This window comes from Pristiophorus japonicus, chromosome 8, assembly GCF_044704955.1.
Source record: "Pristiophorus japonicus isolate sPriJap1 chromosome 8, sPriJap1.hap1, whole genome shotgun sequence".
NCBI classification, from domain to species: Eukaryota; Metazoa; Chordata; class Chondrichthyes; family Pristiophoridae; genus Pristiophorus; species Pristiophorus japonicus.
Window position 1 is genome coordinate 219,506,390 of NC_091984.1, and position 19,943 is coordinate 219,526,332.

Consider the following 19,943-nt stretch of genomic DNA (forward strand, 5'->3'; position numbering starts at 1 on the left):
TAGTTAGCCAATCCGCCATCCATGCTAATATATTGCCCCAACCCCGTGAACTTTTATCTTGTGCAGTAACCATTTATGTGGTACCTTATCAAATGTCTTCTGGAAATCCAACTACGCTACATCCACTGGTTCCCCCCTTATCCACCCTGTTCGTTACATTCTCAAGGAACTCCAGCAAATTTGTTAAAGATGATTTTCTTTTCGTAAAACCATACTGACTCTGCTTGATTGAATTATGCTTTTCCAAATGTCCCGCTACTGCTTCCTTAATAACGGACTCCAGCATTTTCCCAAGACCAATGTTAGGTAAGCTGGTCTATAGTTTCCTGCTTTTTGCCTGCCTCCTTTTTTAAATAGGGGCGTTACATTTGCAGTTTTCTAATCCGCTGGGGCCTCCCCAGAATTCAGGGAATTTTGGTAAATTACAACCAATGCATCCACTATCTCTGCAGCCACTTTTAAGACCCTAGGGTGTAAGCAATCAGGTCCAGGGGACTTGTCCGCCTTTAGTCCCATTATTTTACCGAGTTCTACTTAATTAGTGATGGTGATTGTATTAAGTTCCTCCCTCCCTATAACCCCTTGATTATCCACTATTGGGATGTTTTTAGTGTCTTCAACTGTGAAGACTGATGCAAAATATTTGTTCAATGTCTCTACCATTTCCCTGTTCTCCATTATTAATTCCCCAGTCTCATCCTCTAGGGGACCAACGTTTACTTTAACCACTCTCTTCCTTTTTATGTACCTGTAGAAACTCTTACTATCTGTTTTTATATTTCGTGTTAGTTTACTTTCATAATCTATCTTCCCCCTCTCTCTTTTTTTTTTAGTTCTTTACTGGCTTTTAAAAGTTTCCCAATCCTCTGGCCTCCCACTAGTGTGACTACATTGTATGCCCTTGTTTTAAATTTGATACCATCCCTTATTTCCTTAGTTAGCCACAGATGGTTATCCCTTCTCTTACAGTCTTTCCTTCTCATTGGGATATATTTTTTTTGCGAGTTATGAAATATTTCCTTAAATGCCTGCCACAGCTCATCAACCGTCCCATACTTTAGTCTATTTTCCCAGTCCACTTTAGCCAACTCTGCTCTCATACCTTTGTAGTCTCCTTTATTTAAGCTTAGGACACTGGTTTGAGAACCAACTTTCTCACCCTCCAACTGAATTTGAAATTCAACCATGTTATGGTCACTCATTCCTAGAGGATTTTTACTACAAGATCACTTATTAATCCTGTCTCATTACACAGTACCAGATCTAAGATAGTCTGCTCCCTTGTTGGTTCCGCAACGTACTGTTCAAGGAAACTATCCCTGATGCACTCTATGAACTCTTCCTCAAGGCTACCCTGGCCAATTTGCTTTGTCCAATCAATATGAAGGTTAAAATTGCCCATGATTATTGCCGTTCCTTTATTACAAGCTTCCATTATTTCTTGATTTATACTAACAGTGTAGCTACTGTTAGGGGGCCAATAGACTATGCCCACCAGTGACTTTTTCCTCTTATTATTTTGTGATGTTGATTGAAGGATTAATATAGGCCAGGACACTGGGGATAACTTTTCTGCTCTTCTTCGAAATAGTGGCCATAGGATCTTTCACGTCCACATGAGGAAGCCTCGGTTTAACATCTCATCCGACAGTCCAGCACTCCCTTAGCGCCGCACTGGAGTGTCAGCCGAGATTTATGGGAGCGGGAGTAGGCTAATCGGCCCTTCGAAACCTGCTCCGCCATTCAATAAGATCATGGCTGATCTTCTACCTTAACTCTTCCTTCTCATGCTAACCCCATATCTCTTGATTCCCTTGGTATCCAAAAATCTTTCTTAAACATACTCAGTGACTGAGCATCCACAGCTTGCTGGGGTAGAGAATTCTAAGGTTGACAATCCTCTGAAGAAATTTGTCCTCATCTCAGTCCTAAATGGCCGAAACCTTATGCCGAGTCTGTGACCCCTGGACCCCATATGGAAGGTTTAAATCTTTCAGTTGTCAGTCTGTTGGCTTGGTATAGGATTGTTTTGAAATTGCCTGAATTAATTGTTGTAACTGTCAGAATACTGCTAAATTAATTCATTTTTCATTAGGAACTACAGTATGCTGGAGGAAAAGGAAGAGCCTGGCTTTCTGACTGGTTTGAAGATCCCTGCCCCATGGGCAGCTGGGAAAACAGTAGAAACAGTCCATCCTGTGAGAGACAACTACAAGTTCAAAGAGACTGTCCATATTCCTGGTGCACGCTGCCTGTATCTGAGGTTTGACACTCGCTGCTCCTCCCAATATGACTATGACAAGGTAAATGGATGCAAAGCATATTGTAATCAGATTCACATTGTTAGCATTAGAGTTCGGCAAGATGGGTTTTAATCCTATTTGTTAAAAACTGGAGGGAGAGAGCTGATGCAGACAAAATTGTGCAAAAGAAAAAAAGGTCTTTTTATCATTCTTTTGGGTGTTCCAGAGCTGGGCTCTCATTCAAAGGTTTAAAGTTCAAAATCCCAGTCTGAATTGTCATTGAAAACTGCTTCCCTCAATTAAACAGTCCATTGGACCTGGAGAAATCCACATGTAATGACTTCAACATGAGTATCTGAAGATTGTCTATACCTGAGCTCATGTGACTTGGATAAAACACCATAGAGTGCTCTCCTCATAAGGAATCACTCCCTCCACTCTATGCAAAACAGACAGAGGAATGGGTAAAAGAGACCAACAAAAGGGAAATTACCTTCCCGTTTACAATCAGCAAACTTTAACTGGACCCCCAAGATTATCAGTATGTCTGCAAACTTCAAAGCAGAATCTGTGGGAGTCAATGAGTTGGGGATTTGTCACAGCCGATCTCAAAATAGGTCAATAAACCTGAGAAAATGGCAAAAAAATGTAGAATGAATGTTGTGCATACAGCCAAACTAGAATTTTGAAAATGTGTCTGGTTTTGTTTTGATTTTTCCCTTCACAAATTAGCTGCAAAGTTTGTATTTTAAGGGCATTCTTTGTAAAAGCTTGTTTGATCCTCCATTGGCTTAGTGAAACAGTGATGCAATTGTGCTTTGGAAATGGCACCAATGGATATACCTGAAGACTGTGTCTGCTTTCTCTGGCTGATAATGTATTTGTTCCAAAGTATCAGCTTTTTGTTTTGTCTTGATGCCCATCTCTTCCAAGTCTTCTGTTCCAAGTTTTTCTGCCTTCTCATTTCCTCTGGGTTTCTTCGGCTTCAAATTGTTGTGCAAGACATGTGCTGAACTTGTTTCAAGAGTGGAACATGGAATCCTTTGAGTAATTTATCTTTAAGATGGGTGGTCCCTGTAGAACAGTTTATTCCTGTTGATATTTGCCTTGAACTTGATCTTGTGATTTGAGTTCCTGCCGGGTGATGTGATCTAATGTTCATCAATCAATAGGACTTAATCTTCTCCACCCTATTTTAAGTGCTCTAATGTTTTTCATTAAATTTCTTTCTGAAATATTTTAATAGTCAATTTATTTTAAATATGATCTTCCGGTCTGACGGGGTGTTACTGTCCTTCAATTATGTGCGATTTATTTTTGTAGCTGGTGATATATGCAGGTCCAAACACTAACAGCAGGAAAGTGGCAGAGTATGGAGGAAATACATTGGGTTATGGAAGTCGCAGTGTACTGGGAACTGGCTGGCCTAAGGACTTGGTCAAGGTAATTAAAATTGTTAAGTATATGCCAGCGAGAAACTTGATAATGAGCAAGTTCTTTTTCTTGTAATTATTTGAGTAGTTCTCCTGTATACCTAGTTTTGAAATAAATTACATTTTTTTCAGAGAATGCAGTGAGTTAAATTCTGTTTTTGAATGTATAATAGATACTGAAATGGAAGAATTGAAATCTGATAGTGCAAAGCCATTGCTCTGTACACATTAGTCTTATTTAGAATTGAAGCCATGCCTAGCTCAATGGAGTCTGAAAATTAAATCATATGTATTTGTCAGGTTGAGGGGGATACAGTGACATTTTCTTTTGAGATGAGGAGTGGACGAGAGCACAACACACCTGATAAAGCCATGTGGGGATTTGCTTGTACTGTTCGAGCCCAGGTAAGGTGGATAGATTTTTCCAGTTTAATTTCCATATATGTAAACGTAGATGTGTCTCTGATGGTCACAAGTTTGACTTTGGTACATCCTGTTGCATTTGGCAATTAGCTTTAGAAACCTCTGCTTGCTTTGATTATTTGGCTTGTTGCAGGAGTCATCGGAGGATGTTTCCGGGGGGCTCCCCTTCCTTGCTGATCTTGCATTGGGTCTCTCTGTATTAGCCTGCTCCATGCTACGGATCCTTTATAATGGACCTGAGACAACTAAAGAGGAGGAAGCATGTCAACAACTACTCCGATCAAAACTGCTACAGAGGCAAGTTGCCCGGCTTATTTTCTCATTTGGCAAATTTGTTGTCGGCTCATTTTGGAGGGTGAGAAATTACTGGTTGCTCCTTAATTGATCTCTGAATTGGGTTTACAGTGTTCTAGTGTTTCAGCTACTGGGCTGCTGAAAGCAGTGATCATACTAAAGTTGAATGTGTAGTAGAAGGCTTTTTAAGACTCTGATTGTCATGTTATTTAAACAAGTGCAATACATGGGACTGGCTGGTTAAACACTGTTGTACTTATGGATTCAATTGCTCCAATTTTGCATGACAGAACTCCTTACCAAAGAATGAACCTTGCTGATCAGAGAACGAGATAAGCTTTTAACATGCTGAGAATTGAAAGAAAGCTTTGAGTTAGATGGCTGTGAGGGTCCTATGTGATATGAGCTTGTGTGGTCTCAAGCCAGTTTCTAGAGGTATAGCCCAACAGCACAAAACTGTCCTCAATTTTGCACTAAATTAACATTCTCGTGCAGACCACAAGATAAAAACCCTGTTATAAACAGTATATCTTTCGACTTACTGTGCAACACCATGGTATATTTGCTATGTAATTAAATTCTTCATGGGAGTGCTGATAACTTCAAATTGGTTACCGCGTGGCTTGAAACAGCCAGTCCCAATGTAAAACGCACATTATCTGGGAATCCCACCAATTATGGCTCATTGCTAAGGAAATAACGTGATTTGAATTCCTTTTCTTTAATTATATTTTGAGGGAGATTGCCGTAGATAAACTGTTTTCAGAATGGGTTGAAGGAGGTTGGAAGCTTGCTCACCTTTTTAACAAGAGAGCAGCTAACCATTTGAGTTCGCTGATCCAGCAGCAGGTGTGAGTATTGTAGCAAGCATTTCATTCAAGGTGCCTGCTGGTTTTGATGAACAGCTCCATGCTCTGAGCCCTCCCCCCCCCCCCCCCCCAATTAATTGAAAAATAAATGCTGGATTCTTTTTAGTTCGTTTAATTGCGAGATGCAAGAGCTTTCAGAGTTTGGGATGTTATCATTTTAGTAAGCAGTATGATTTATATACTTTCTGCTGTTTTACTTTTGCTTATTTAAATTTTACTTACTAAATCGGATTTGCAGCTACTGCCTGAGTTGTACAGTCTGAGTGTCTATTAGTTGAAGTGGTTTAGAGGTGCTGTTTGCAGTGTACATGTTGATTTTAAACTAGTTTATTCACCTAGCATGCTACCTGTGCCTACGGTCACATTTCAGTCAAAGGAAGTGTGGGCCAGTGGATATTGTCCATTGTACCGGGCAGCAGAGAACGTATTTGGTGAATGCAAATCGTAACCATTCCCTACCCAGCACTGACGCTGCTCAACTTGATGGCACAAATTCTCCTGCAAAGTCAAAAATAAAATCATGCAATTTCTGTACAAGAATTAAATATAACAAATCTTTCCCATCTCTCGCTGACAGATGCCAGTGGCAGGTTGAAGCTAACGGTGCCTTATCTCCTGCTTTGACACCGAGCCCTTCTCCTCTGCCACTAACTATCGAAGAAGACAGGGAGTTCACATATCCCTGTGATGCACTCGCACCACCTCCTCCTGCCAGTGGGCACTACTTTGATTTGCCAAGGATTCGTTTGCCTCCTGGAATAATGGGAAAACTCAGGGAAATATCTGGCAGAGCACGACCTCAGTTCAGACCGAGTATTAAGTGAGTGTGACCCTTTAAATATCAGTACTTCTCCCTTGTAAGACACACGAGGGGCTTTGATGCCGTAACATTTATGAAAGTGTATAGGATCGACGGAATAAAAAGTAGAGTTTGAATAATTGAATACTTCAGCCAACCATTTAGTTCTATAATGTTCTTTTATGTTTGCTGATAGTTTCTTTATCCCTGGAGGGACTGACTCTTGTGGTATGGTTCCATGGGTGCCAGCTGCCCTCGGTTACAAGTGGTCGTTCTTCATGGCAAAGCCTAGATAATGAGTGCCAGCAGGCTATCGAAGGCTGATCTGAACTGAGCCTGGTTTTGTTCTCTCCTGCCATCCTGCAGTCGAGGAATAATGATCAAGGGAACAGAAGCTGTTTTTCCCCCCCGGGCTCAGGGCCACTGAGACCAACTATAGCAACCACATTATCATCCAAGAATAGATCTGTTAACAAAGGCTGGTAATCAAACTTGGGACTTTCGTGGTCTTAATGGCTCCATTTATCCCTGAGCAGGGCACTTGCTGCTATGCGATGTTCATTTCTACAGAAATAACAGCAAACAATTATCATTATAAAGATAACCATATCATGATAAAAACAATTCTTCCTCAATCCTTGCCCCTCTTTCTCTTCCATTGCTCCCTATCTCTGGGCTGGAAACCATTCCAGGAGCAGTAAATTTTACATGCCACTATGATGTAATAAACATCTTTCCACTTAATAGCTTGGTGCAGATATTTATGGCGCTGCGTTTCTCGGTATGACGCATTTGTCAAATATGATGCTGACCATTATAGAGAAAGAAAAGGCACATTCAAGATCAGTGCAGTAGGCTGCCAACAGTCTGTGTTCTTTCTCTGAGAAGATCTTGCTTGATAGAGTTGTTTCTTGTACTGCGAAGTTATTTATGGAATTGTCAGGTTTGTGAAGATTGGCCGCTCACTCCCTAATGACGCATTTTACCTTTTGATTGTAGGGAAGTGATTCAGCCTGATGTGATGGAGGAAATGGTGGTGTCATGTGTGATCAAACATTTGAACCTGATTGACGCTCTGCAGTCTCTGATTAATTTCCAGTACCGAGAGGAGCACCTGGAAGAGTATGACCTACTGTGTAAAATAATGGGAGAAACTTTTAAAAAACTTAATGCCATGGAGAGGCAACTTCAGGTAAAGTTGAGGGGGCAGAAGGGCACCTTGGTATGCCTGTTTTGGATGGGAGGAGCAGCATTGTCGGCGTGGCTGCTTTTGGGAAGGAGAAATGTGAGGGTTAGAGGTATTTTCATAGGTTCCCTCATGCCATTCTAAATTGATGAGTTTTAACAAGAACATGTGAAAACAAGAATATGTTGTCTATATGACACAAGTCCAGCAGTTAATGTTATGAATCAATGCAACTTTTCTTTTGTGATTTTTACCATTATCAATGATAGTAATACATTTAACAGCTGGGAATTGTTTTTGGGAACACTTAAAATGTCATCATTATCTTGAAATTCTAGTTTTGACTGTAAAATATGTGTCTTATTCATGTTTCAACTAAGAATGGTGTGTTTATTTTTTTAAATTCATTCTCACTGGTCTTTTTGCTACAAAAAAGACCAATCATTCCCTGACTGAAGGTGACCAGGTGGCCAACTCTCAGGTCTCTGTTACCAGCTATTGGGAGGTGTCTGAGAATGTATTAAACTAACTTATCCCTTCAATTACCTCCTTTTTAGCTCTACTACCTTCCATATGAAGGAAGTACTGAATCTCTTCTCAGTGCCTCTCTTTGATAACCTGTGACTGGCTCTGGTTGTATATCCAGCAACTTTATTCTAACAGATTGTGCAAACCTCACTCCTGCTCTTACACACATCTAGATGTTTTCTCATACCCATTTGTTCTCAGAATAATCCTATATTTGCTTTACTGATGTTTTATTATCTCTTAGAGTGTAGCGGAGCTTGAGCAGAAATGGCAGAGTGAGATGGAAGATGGCCAGCAAGGAAAACTGGAAAACAATGTGCCATTCTTCCATGACTATCACTTCAATGAGGTTAGCATTTGAATAATAACGTTTATTTATATAGCACCTTTAACGTAGTAAAACGTCCCAAGGCGCTTCACAACAATTTTACAACACGTTAGATATTGACCATTGAGGGAAAGAGAAAAAGTGCTAGAAGGAAGTGTAAAAAGAGGTTAAAGGCTTGGGTCTGAAGCGGCAGCTAAAATATACAGGCGCAAAAACTGGGAAAGAAATTCAAATTACACTAAATAATACAATAAGGAGTATACAATCGTAAAATCAGTATAATAAAGATGAATTATTAAACAAAATTAAATAATATATACAATTATAAATTAAGTTTAAAATTAGAAAATCAGCAATTGAAGCAAATTAAATCAGTTATTAGCTTTCTTTAAGTCCAGTGATTCAATGAATCCGGAAGAACCAATCACTGTCCTCCATCCTTGTGATGTCAATTTTATTACTTTCTATTTCTCATTTTGTCCTCTTGATAGGACCTATAATAGATCCAGGCTCGAACTGCCTCTGTTGTCAGGGAGACGCTGATGTTTAAATCTCCCTCCAGCTGCTCCAGGCTCGTGCTGCCTATAAAAATGAAAGCAGCTTTTACCAAAAACATAGAACCTAAACTACTGACTTCACAGTCTTCTGAGGCCTCAGTTTGAACTTTAGGGAGCTGGATCTAACACGTTGGCCATCCACATATTTGTCAAAATTAGTTAGAAGGACCATCTTGTGTTAATTGCACTTTTCATATCGAGAGTAATTGTGGGGGGACAGTGAGTGAAGGACATCTTTGGATCCAATGTACTGTGCCTTTGTGCTGCCCTGAGAGATTGCTGGTTTGATGGAATGCTAATGCTTGTTTAATACCACACTATGTGCAGGTCAAAAATTCCAGGTACTAGGAGAAGGGCTTCTCTTCGCAGGAGCTCATTGCAAAATAAATATCAACTTACCCAGGATGCAGGAAGAGCAAAATGGTCAGGAGCTCAGCAATTGTATATGATCAGTTTTGCGCCTTTGCATAAAGAGCATATGAATATGTGCAAATTAGTGCCTCATTGGGAGATGGAAGAATTGTGCGCTGATTTTTTTCATTGCGTAAGCTGTTGCCCGTCTTGGGTTTATGAACCTTCGTGGATATCTAGTTTTGTGTTCATGTCGACAAAAAAAAATAATGGACTTGCATTTTTATAGCATCTTATCAGGTGCTCCAATGTGCTGTGCTTCTGTGCAGCCCTGAGAGATTGTCCAATTACATTTTGAAACATAGAAACATAGAAAATAGGTGCCATTCGGCCCGTCTAGCCTGCACCGCCATTCAATGAGTTAATGGCTGAACATGCAACTTCAGTACCCCATTCCTGCTTTCTCGCCATACCCCTTGATCCCCCTAGTAGTAAGGACTTCATCTAACTCCTTTTTGAATATATTTAGTGAATTGGCCTCAACAACTTTCTGTGGTAGAGAATTCCACAGGTTCACCACTCTCTGGGTGAAGAAGTTTCTCTCATCTCGGTCCTAAATGGCTTACCCCTTATCCTTAGACTGTGACCCCCGGTTCTGGACTTCCCCAACATTGGGAACATTCTTCCTGCATTTAACCTGTCTAAACCCGTCAGAATTTTAAACATTTCTATGAGGTCCCCTCTCATTCTTCTGAACTCCAGTGAATACAAGCCCAGTTGATCCAGTCTTTCTTGATGGGTCAGTCCCGGGAATCAGTCTGGTGAATCTTCGCTGCACTCCCTCAATAGCAAGAATGTTCTTCCTCAAGTTAGGAGACCAAAACTGTACACAATACTCCAGGTGTGGCCTCACCAAGGCCCTGTATAACTGTAGCAACACCTCCCTGCCTCTGTACTCAAATCCCCTCGCTATGAAGGCTTTCTTAACCGCCTGCTGTACCTACATGCTAACCTTCAATGACTGATGTACCATGACACCCAGGTCTCGTTGCACCTCCCCTTTTCCTAATCTGTCACCATTCAGATAATGGTCTGTCTCTCTGTTTTTAACCATCAAAGTGGAAAACCTCACATTTATCCACATTATACTTCATCTGCCATGCATTTGCCCACTCACCTAACCTATCCAAGTCACTCTGCAGCCTCATAGCATCCTCCTCGCAGCTCTCACTGCTACCCAACTTAGTGTCATCCGCAAATTTGGAGATACTACATTTAATCCCCTCGTCTAAATCATTAATGTACAGTGTAAACAGCTGGGGCCCCAGCACAGAACCTTGCGGTACCCCACTAGTCACTGCCTGCCATTCTGAAAAGTCCCCATTTACTCCTACTCTTTGCTTCCTGACTGACAACCAGTTCTCAATCCATGTCAGCACACTACCCCCAATCCCATGTGCTTTAACTTTGCACATTAATCTCTTGTGTGGGACCTTGTCGAAAGCCTTCTGAAAGTCCAAATATACCACATCAACTGGTTCCCCCTTGTCCACTCGACTGGAAACATCCTCAAAAAATTCCAGAAGATTTGTCAAGCATGATTTCCCTTTCACAAATCCATGCTGAGTTGGACCTATCATGTCACCTCTTTCCAAATGCGCTGCTATGACATTCTTAATAATTGATTCCATCATTTTACCCATTACTGAGGTTAGGCTGACCGGTCTATAATTCCCTGTTTTCTCTCTCCCTCCTTTTTTAAAAAGTGGGGTTACATTGGCCTACCCTCCACTCGATAGGAACTGATCCAGAGTCAATGGAATGTTGGAAAATGACTGTCAATGCATCCGCTATTTCCAAGGCCACCTCCTTAAGTACTCTGGGATGCAGTTCATCAGGCCCTGGGGATTTATCGGCCTTCAATCCCATCAATTTCCCCAACACAATTTCCCGACTAATAAGGATTTCCCTCAGTTCCTCCTCCTTACTAGACCCTCTGACCCCTTTTATATCCGGAAGGTTGTTTGTGTCCTCCTTAGTGAATACCGAACCAAAGTACTTGTTCAATTGGTCTGCCATTTCTTTGTTCCCCGAAGCATCACTGTTGCTTTGTCAAAAAATATGGCAGCCAATTTTTTGGCCTAGGAACCGTAAGTGAGATGAGTGACCAGCTAAGCTGTTTTTGGTAATGTTGGTTGAGGAAGGATTGTTGACATGAACACCAGAAGAGCTTCTTGCTCTTTGAATAGTACAGTGGAATCTACATCCATCACATTGTCTCTGTTTAACAAGATGAGATCCCGACAGTACATCACTCCCTCGGTGTTGCCCTGAAGTATCCGCCTCCATTCTGTAATCCAGTTCTGGAGTGAGGTGAATGCGAAACTTTTATAATGGGTATTCTTGATGCTGAACTCCTAGAGGTGATTGACTGTGTGATGTGTTACACAAGATAATCACATAGGTTGAAAACATATAAGTTGATCCCAAAATACAATTGTAATACTATTCTTTTTCTCCAGAGTAAAATCAAGGAGTTAGAGCTGCTCTGCTCCCTGAAGGAGATGGCATTTGACAGTAATGACTTGGAGAACATGGTCCTTTTGTTAAGGTATGATGACATTCGCTGCTCTGGTGACAGTTGTTTCTCTTGCTTAAAGCTTCCTCTAGTGGCTTAGTGGGTAGAAGTACTGCCTGCTGTAGTACTAAGTTCTATGAACCAGAAGTCTGAGGGATGTTTCCTAGTCTGTGCTGTTGGATGATCGTGGGCAGTGAGGAGGTAGAAGTTCTGCAATTGTCCTCATTGATCCTGAGCACAGGAGGGAGAAAATCAGGCAGGGTTTCTGCTCCTGATTGATTTCAAATGACTCCTGCTTAAAAAGTGCATGCTTGTGAATGACAGGGGAACAGATGATTAGAAAGGCATACATGTCACCCTAAAGACGAGCAAAATATGATCTATTCTGAGAAAAGCTGTTGAGTCAAATGTAGTCCTGAATTAACTCTTTGATGTTTAATCACTGTGTAGTTGAGCCGTAAAGGCCAGAAAGGATCCAGGCTGGGAAGTACTCGCAAGTGGGCTATGGGTTTAAATGCTGAATGTCAGCATGAAATGCAGACGATTGGCATGTGTGAGTGTGGGAGGATGCGGGTTTGTGTATCCAACCTTATTTTCCCCCTCCCAGTCTGAATCTCTGCTCAAATGTCTACTGAAGCTACTAAGTAAAACTTGAAGAGAAAGTGAGTTGGAGTAAGATTCAACTGAGCTGTTGTCATAACTCCGTCAGCTGTGAATGATACTCCTGGGTGGGAAATGTTCGGTCCTGGGCGCTACTGTAAAAACCACAGTGCTGACCTCAAAAGTCTTTAGCGAGAACAAATGATCTGTTGTGACACTAGCAGCAGTTTGTTTGACTGATGTCACTACTTTATTTTACGCTAAATTTCAAGTAGAATACATTTATTTATGCTGCTTATTTTTACCAGCTTTTTAATTAAAATGTTCTTTTGCACAGAGAGAAGTTTAGTCAGGAGGTGAACTCTTTGCTGCCGAAGTCTTCGCATTCATTAGCAAAAACGAAAGCTTTGGTAAAAAGCTTGATGAACCGAGCTGAGCTGTTGTTGCACGTTACCATAGCTGCACAGTCTGGTCTGACCAGGAGTATTTCAGGAACCCCAGCTGACACGCCAGGTACTGATGCTGACTTATCAGAGTGGGAATGGAAAGAAGAGGAGGGCCTTTTTACTTCTAGTCGGTCTGTTTTTGCATTGAATATTTGATTTTTGTGTTTACTTTAGAACTCAATCGTACACTAATCATGCATCGTCACTGTAATGTTGGTGTTAGCGGTTTTTAAAAAATGTTCCTATTCAAGGCTTGAAAATGTGGGTGTATTGGCCTGAGCCTGAAACATTTATAACTGCGTAATCACGTGAAGAATATAAAACAATTCAGAGAACTTTGTGTAGGTGTCTGGTCTCTGAACTTCTGAAATACACACCTTGCTGTTTATAACATGCAATGTCTGATATTTTTAATGATCTTCAACTTCCTACACTTGGCAATAAAGTGGAAAAAAATCTGCATAGTATATTGGCCCGTAAACGTGATGAAATATTTCAACTAGGCTTGGGGAAAAAAAAAGAGCCCCTGAACAGGACATCTCAATTAAAATCACTTCCAGTCTGCTGTTAATAACTGCTTTGGTCTAATGTGTTTGGATTTTGACAGTATCAAGAGTGGGGAAAATATGGCAGGGGTGGATACAGGAAGTTTAAAAACAGAAGTATGGACGAGATAGTTTAATGCATGATAACTTGTCCCAGCTAAGTGACAAGTACAAAAATCCCACATTTATAGAATTATTTGCAGAAATATTCAGCATCCATTTATGTTTTTGCTTATTTTACCAGCATGCAAATCTTCTTCCGAAACCAAGGTGATTTCTCACACTGTTCGCCAACCTGTCTTCCTGCGTAGTATGTCAGCGCCCTCTGACCTGGAGATGATTGCAAATGAAGATTTAGAATTCACACGAGCCAACCAGAGGTAAAGAATTAAGTGAATTCAGATAATTTGAGTAAGTCCTGATCATCACTCTTGAGTACATTTCCGATCATGCAGATTATTTAAGTACGCATGCCTGTGTGTATATCTGTTTTGTTAGCCTATATCTGATTTTCTGTCTTCAGACTGGAATTGTAATCCCTAACTGGGAATGGTAGCATACTGGTTATGTTACTGGACTAGTAATCCAGGGGCCTGGACTAGTAATTACCATTACGATCAAGCCAGGAAACGAACCCTGGTTCAATGAAAAGTGCAGAAAGGGAATGCCAAGAGCAGCATCAGACATACTCAAAAATGTGTTGCCAACCTGGAGAAACTGCAACACAGGACTACATGCATGCAAAACAGTGGAAGCAGCATGCTATAAACAGCTAAGCAATTCCACAATCAACAGATCAGATCAAAGCTCTGCAGTCCTGTCATATCCAGTCGTGAATAAACAACTGGGGGGTGGGGGGTGGGGAGGCTCCATGAATATCCCCATCCTTAATGATGACGGAGCCCAGCACGTGAGTGCAAAAGACCAGGCTGAAACATTTACAACCATCTTCAGGTAGAAGTGCCGAGTGGATGATCCATATCTGCCTCCTCCTGAGGTCCCCACCAACACACAAGCCAGTCTTCAACCAATTCGATTCACTCCACGTGATATCAAAAAACAGCTGGCGCACTGGATACAGCAAAGGCTATGGGCCCCGACAACATCCCGGCTGTCGTGCTGAAGACTTGTGCTCCAGAACTAGTCGCGCCTCTAGCCAAGCTGTTCCAGTACAGCTACAATATCTGCCTGACAATATAGAAAACTGTTCAGGTTATGTCCTGTCCACAGGCCAAATCCAATCTGGCCAATTACTGCCCCATCAGTCTACTCTCAAATCATCAGCAAAGTGATGGAAGGTGTTGTTCACAGTGTGATCAAGTGGCACATATCCACCAATAACTGCTCACCGATGCTCAGTTTGGGTTTCGCCAGGATCACTTGGCTCCAGACCTCATTATAGCCTTGGTCCAAATGTGGATAAAAGAGCTGAATTCCAGAGGTGAGGTGAGAGTGACTGTTCTTGACATCAAGGCAGCATTTGACCGAGTGTGGTTCTCGTAAAATTGAAGTCAATGGGAATTAGGAGGCAAAACTCACTACTGGCTGGAGTCATGCCTCGCACAGAGTCAATCATCACAGCCCAGGACATCACTGCAGGACTTGCTCAAGGCAGTGTCCTAGGCCCAGCCATCTTCAGCTGCTTCATCAATGACCTTCCCTCCGTTAGAAGGTCAGAAGTGGGAATGTTCAGATGAATGCACAGTGTTCAGTGCCATTCGCAACTCCTCAGATAATGAAGCAGTCCATGCCCACATGCAGCAAGACCTGGACAACATTCAGACTTGAGCTGATAAGTGGCAAGTAACATTCGCGCCACAGAAGTGCCAGGCAATGACTGTCTCCAACAGGCGAGAGTTTAACCAACTCCCCATGACATCCAACAGCATTACCATTGCTGAATCCCCCACCATCAATATCCTCGGGGGGAATGGGGGGGAGAACTTAACTGGACCAGCCACATAAATACTGTGGTATCAAGAACGGGTCAGAGGCAGGGTATTCTGCGGCGAGTGTCTCACCACCTGTCTCCCTAAAGTCCTTCCACCATCTACAAGGCACAAGTCAGGATTTTGATGGAATATTCCCACTTGCCTGGATGAGTGCAGTTCCAACAACACTCAAAGCTCAACACCATCCAGGACAAAGCAGCCCATTTGATTGGCACCCCATCCACCAACTTAAACATTCACTCCCTCCACCACCGGCGTACCATGGCTGCAGTGTGTACCATCAACAAGATGCACTGTAACAACTCACTAAGGCTTCTTCGGCAGCACCTCCCAAACCCGCGACCTCTACCATCTAGAAGGATAAGGGCAGCAGGCGCATGGGAACACCTGCAAGTTCCCCTCCAAATCACACACCATCCTGACTTGGATCTATATCGTCGCTGGGCCAAAGTCCTGGAACTCCCTCACTAACAGCACTGTGGGAGTACCGTCACCAAAGGACTGCAGCGGTTCAAGAAGGCAGCTCACCACAACCTTCTCAAGGGCATTTGGGGATGGTCAATAAATGCTGGTCTTGTCAGCGCCCCTACATGCCAGAACACACTTTTTTTAAAAAGGCTTCAAATCTGTCGCCCAAGTACCAATGCTTTTTATTTTTCTACAGTTTGATCACTTACTAGCTGTGATCCTGTTCTCCATCCATATTCCTTTCCAAATCTGCTATGTCAGCAACCGATGTAGGCTTTATTTTTTTTATCACAGTAGCACTCAAACTCAGTCCACATGCTAAAAGTTTGATCAGCTATTGAGTGAGTGTAATGAAACTTCAAAATGTTATCAAGACCATGGAACTTTACAGGGGAAAGAATGTCTCCAGGAGGAGTGCTTTATGTTCAGAGTTTTCCCCTTCCTGTCTGTGTAAGAAAAACATTTCTTCAACACTCACTACCAACTGGATAGTGGCAGCACTGGATTTTTATGGGGTTGTATGGCTTTCAGAAGTGTCAAAGTGAATTGAGATACTCTGAGATGCATGTGACATTACTTGAGCAGCTTGAGGGAGAGAGACTCGAGCTGGGGGAAGGGGGTCTCTGATAGGATTCTAAAAAAAATAAAGTGGAGGAATATTTTTTTTTTAAATAGACAACGGGTGACTACTTGGAACAAAAAGCACTGTTCTTGCCCCCTCAGAATTTTCCATCTCCATTAAATGCATTACACAGATGTTATTGGATTGGAGAAGAGTCAGGGTTTGTCTTTCAAAATGCTACATTTGAGCAAGACTATATGTTGAACAGGTACATATTTTTGGTGACTTCGATGTTTAAGTCCAGAAATTACTGTTGGGGTACAAACACTTGGGGTGTGGAGGGGGGGGGGGGAACTTTCACTTCATTTTCGGCGGTTTTCTCAGCGTTACAGCTGTTTTTGTGAGAGAAACCGCCCGGCGAAAGTTTCCCCCTGACTTTTTAAATGGAACCGTCGACGTCCACTGCCGAGAGAATCACCAGGGCATAAGTTTGGCCTCAACGGAAGCCCGTCCAGATCGTCGAGGGAACCGCCCTGTGAAAGCTGCTTAAATAGGGTGGTAGGTGAGTACTCTGCAAAGAAAGGTAAAACAGCGATTAGCTGTAAAACTACCTTGGGAATGTTTTTTAAACTTTTTTTGTGAAATTAAAATAAAAAATCCCCCCCTCCCTCGGCCCAACCGCAGCCTTGGAGTAAATTTTTAAAAACATTTTAAGAACCGCCCGTTTCACCTAGTTTCGCCTTTAACTGTTGAGAATATTGGTGCAAGATCCATTTCTCGCCGCCGGTATTTCTTACCTTTATTATGGAAATTTTCACCAGCGTTAGTTGCGGAATGTTAGTGTGTTTCTGGCCGGCAATCGGGCGGTGAGGGGCTTTGGGGAAAGTCTAGCCCTTAGACTGTTAAGTAGTATACTTTAAGTGCTGTATATTAATAGATCAGAGTAATTTCTAACCGATAGATGTCTGAGGATTTGTCTATTATTCGCAGGCGACGCCATGGGAATAGTCATCGGAGCAGTTCCTTCACTCTGCTTCAGTCCCTGGCTATTGAGGATAGCCGCGACAAGCCAACATATAGCGTGCTGCTCGGACAGCTCTTTGCTTTCATTGGGACCAATCCTGACCAGGCTGTAAGTGTTGAATCTGCTTTTTGTAATTGTACTTTATATCCAAGGTTACTGGAAAATTCTGAGAAACCAATATAGAAAAGGAACATAATTATATGTTTGGATGTATTGCGTTGTCATGTATTAAATATAATTTGAAATGCTAAGCTGTTGCAGGATCAACTTTTGGAAATTGTGGTGCAATGTTAGGGTGAGACATGATCTCGGGGAAGTTGCAGTCTTCTGTTTTTTTTTTGTTCCTCACATTAAATATCCTTGACCCCAATTATGCCACCTGCTCTTGTACATCTGTAACCAGACATATTGGCCCCAAGTTTCCACATAATTTGCTCCTGATTTTTAGGAGCAACTGGTGGAGAACGGAGTATCTTAGAAATCGCAATTCTCCACATTTAAGTTTTCTGCAGTTCTAGTCAGGTAGAACAGTTTCACTTTGGAACAGAATTTCTTTTTCAAAAGGGGCGTGTCAGGCCACTGACGCCTGATTTGAAAGTTTCCACAGTGAAAACGTACCACAAACTAACTTAGAATGGAGCAAGTGAAGATTTTTGTAGGCCTGAAAAAACCTTGTCTACACATTAAAAAATCAGGCGCAGGTTACAAATTAGGCGTCCGGAACGAGGTTGGGGGGGGGGGGGGGAAGAGAAGTCATTACATTCTACAATAAATCCTTAGTTATACTTATACAAATATTATACAAATAATTCCAACCTGAATAAAAATTTATAAGCAAAGAAAAGATTAAATAAACCATGTTCCTACCTGTGTGAAAGTGCTTCAGGCAGGGAGAATGCTGCAGGAAGCCTCAAGTTGAGGCAGCCGTTCCCGACGGCGGGGGGGGGGGGGGGGGGGAGAGGCAGTAAGGGCCCGACCGACGGCAGCAGCCGTTCCCGATGGCAGCGGGAGGGAGGCAGTGAGGGCCCGACCGACGGCAGCGGGGGGGAGGCAGTCAGGGCCCGACCGACGGCAGCAGCCGTTCCCGATGGCGGGGGGTGGGGGTGGGGGGGTGGCAGTAAGGGCCCGACCGACGGCAGCAGCCGTTCCCGATGGCGGGGAGAGGCAGTAAGGGCCCGACCGACTGCAGCAGCCGTTCCCGATGGCAGCGGGGGGGAGGCAGTAAGGGCCCGACCGACGGCAGCAGCCGTTCCCGAGGAGGCCCCCCTGCCGTCGGTCGGGCCCGTCGGGAAACGGCTGCCTCAACTTCTGAGGCTTCCTGCAGCCTTCTCACTGCTGCAAGAAGCCTCAGTGCTGATCATGGAAGGGCAATGTGCTTTTATTAAAAAATTTAAAAAATTGAACAGCTACAAAGAACTACAAAAATTGACGAGTGCCAATGTTTCCTTCACACTGCGCGTGCGCGAACGCTCTAAGGCGCACGCGCAGGGTTGCCGGCACGAAAAAAACTCATTTAAATGGTACCCGCCCCCTCCCACTTACAAAATCGGTGCGAGTGGTAGGCTCCGCCCCCTGGGCGCCGCGCCAAACACGCATCGAGCTGCAAAGCGCTCGAGAATAGCGCGTTTTTTTTTTTTCAGGCGCCGTTTTCGGCGCAAAAAACGGGCGCCCAGCTCGGAGGGGCACCTGTTTTGCCGCGTGTTGAAACTTGGGGCCATTATCTCACTGGCCTAGATGTACTTGGACACTTTTATCATCTTTGCCTTCATGCGAACTTACCTACCTAGCATCTATGACATTACATTGCTGCATACATTACCGTCTTTCTGTTGATCTTTAAATGTCGCCATTTGTCAGTACTGATTGCCTCGATTTCTCATTCTTGTTTTCAAATCCCTCCATGGCCTCGCCCCTCCCTATCTCTGTAATCTCCTTCAGCCCCAGAACCCCCTCCTGAGATGTTTACGCTCCTCTAATTCTGCCCTCTTGCGTGTCCCTGATTATAATTGCTTAACCAATGATGGCCGGGCCTTCTGTTGCCTAGGCCCCAAGCTCTGGAATTCCCTGCCTGAGCCTCTCTGCCTTTCTATCTCTCTCTCTTCCTTCAAGATGCGCCTCTTTGACCAAGCTTTTGATCACCTGCCCTAATTTCTCCTTGTGTGGCTCGGTGTCAAATTGTTTGTCACATAATACGCCTTGGGACGCTCAACCACATTAAAGGCGCTATATAAATGCAAGTTGTTTACCCCATTAAATAAGGATGGAGATGCCATTGTTGAGTTATGTAAACAGCACTCGGAAGTTCTGATTTTGTTTTGATTTAGGTGTCGAGCAGCAGTTTCCTTTTAGCTGCCCAGACCCGGTGGCGGCGTGGTAACACGAGGAAACAGGCCCTGGTGCACATGCGTGAGCTGTTGACAGCAGCAGTCCGTGTCGGTGGTGTCACTCATTTGGTGGGACCTGTAACCACAGTCCTTCAAGGTGGACCAAGGTGAGATGCTGACCAGTTAAATGGTGGAAAAAAAAAATGCTTGTTCTTTACGAAGAAACTCGGTGACAAAGTAAGCTTTTGGGGCATGGCAGCATATTGACTTGGTTCTCTCTTCTAATGTTATGAACCCCAGTACTGTGCATCTACCTCTATTTAAAAACACTTTTTTTAAAGAAAAAAAATACTCCAAGATGAGGGATGTTAGTTTGGGTGAATGGAACGTGTCTCTCTGTTCTATCCCAGTAACGTGCCTCAGCTCCAGTCTC

The 19,943-nt window shown here is 42.9% G+C and overlaps 1 protein-coding gene across 1 annotated transcript in view; it reads left to right on the forward strand.

Moving 5' to 3' along the window:
* LOC139269009 (probable E3 ubiquitin-protein ligase HECTD4) overlaps window positions 1-19,943 on the forward strand; it is a 279,923-nt gene that overhangs the window by 158,782 nt on the left and 101,198 nt on the right. The window contains exons 21-32 of the mRNA XM_070887933.1: window positions 2,096-2,303; window positions 3,567-3,686; window positions 3,977-4,081; window positions 4,233-4,396; window positions 5,840-6,082; window positions 7,061-7,253; window positions 8,020-8,124; window positions 11,534-11,622; window positions 12,527-12,702; window positions 13,425-13,560; window positions 17,153-17,294; window positions 19,511-19,677. Of these exons, the coding sequence (XP_070744034.1) occupies window positions 2,096-2,303; window positions 3,567-3,686; window positions 3,977-4,081; window positions 4,233-4,396; window positions 5,840-6,082; window positions 7,061-7,253; window positions 8,020-8,124; window positions 11,534-11,622; window positions 12,527-12,702; window positions 13,425-13,560; window positions 17,153-17,294; window positions 19,511-19,677 (1,848 nt within the window). The remainder of the gene's footprint in view (window positions 1-2,095; window positions 2,304-3,566; window positions 3,687-3,976; window positions 4,082-4,232; window positions 4,397-5,839; window positions 6,083-7,060; window positions 7,254-8,019; window positions 8,125-11,533; window positions 11,623-12,526; window positions 12,703-13,424; window positions 13,561-17,152; window positions 17,295-19,510; window positions 19,678-19,943) is intronic.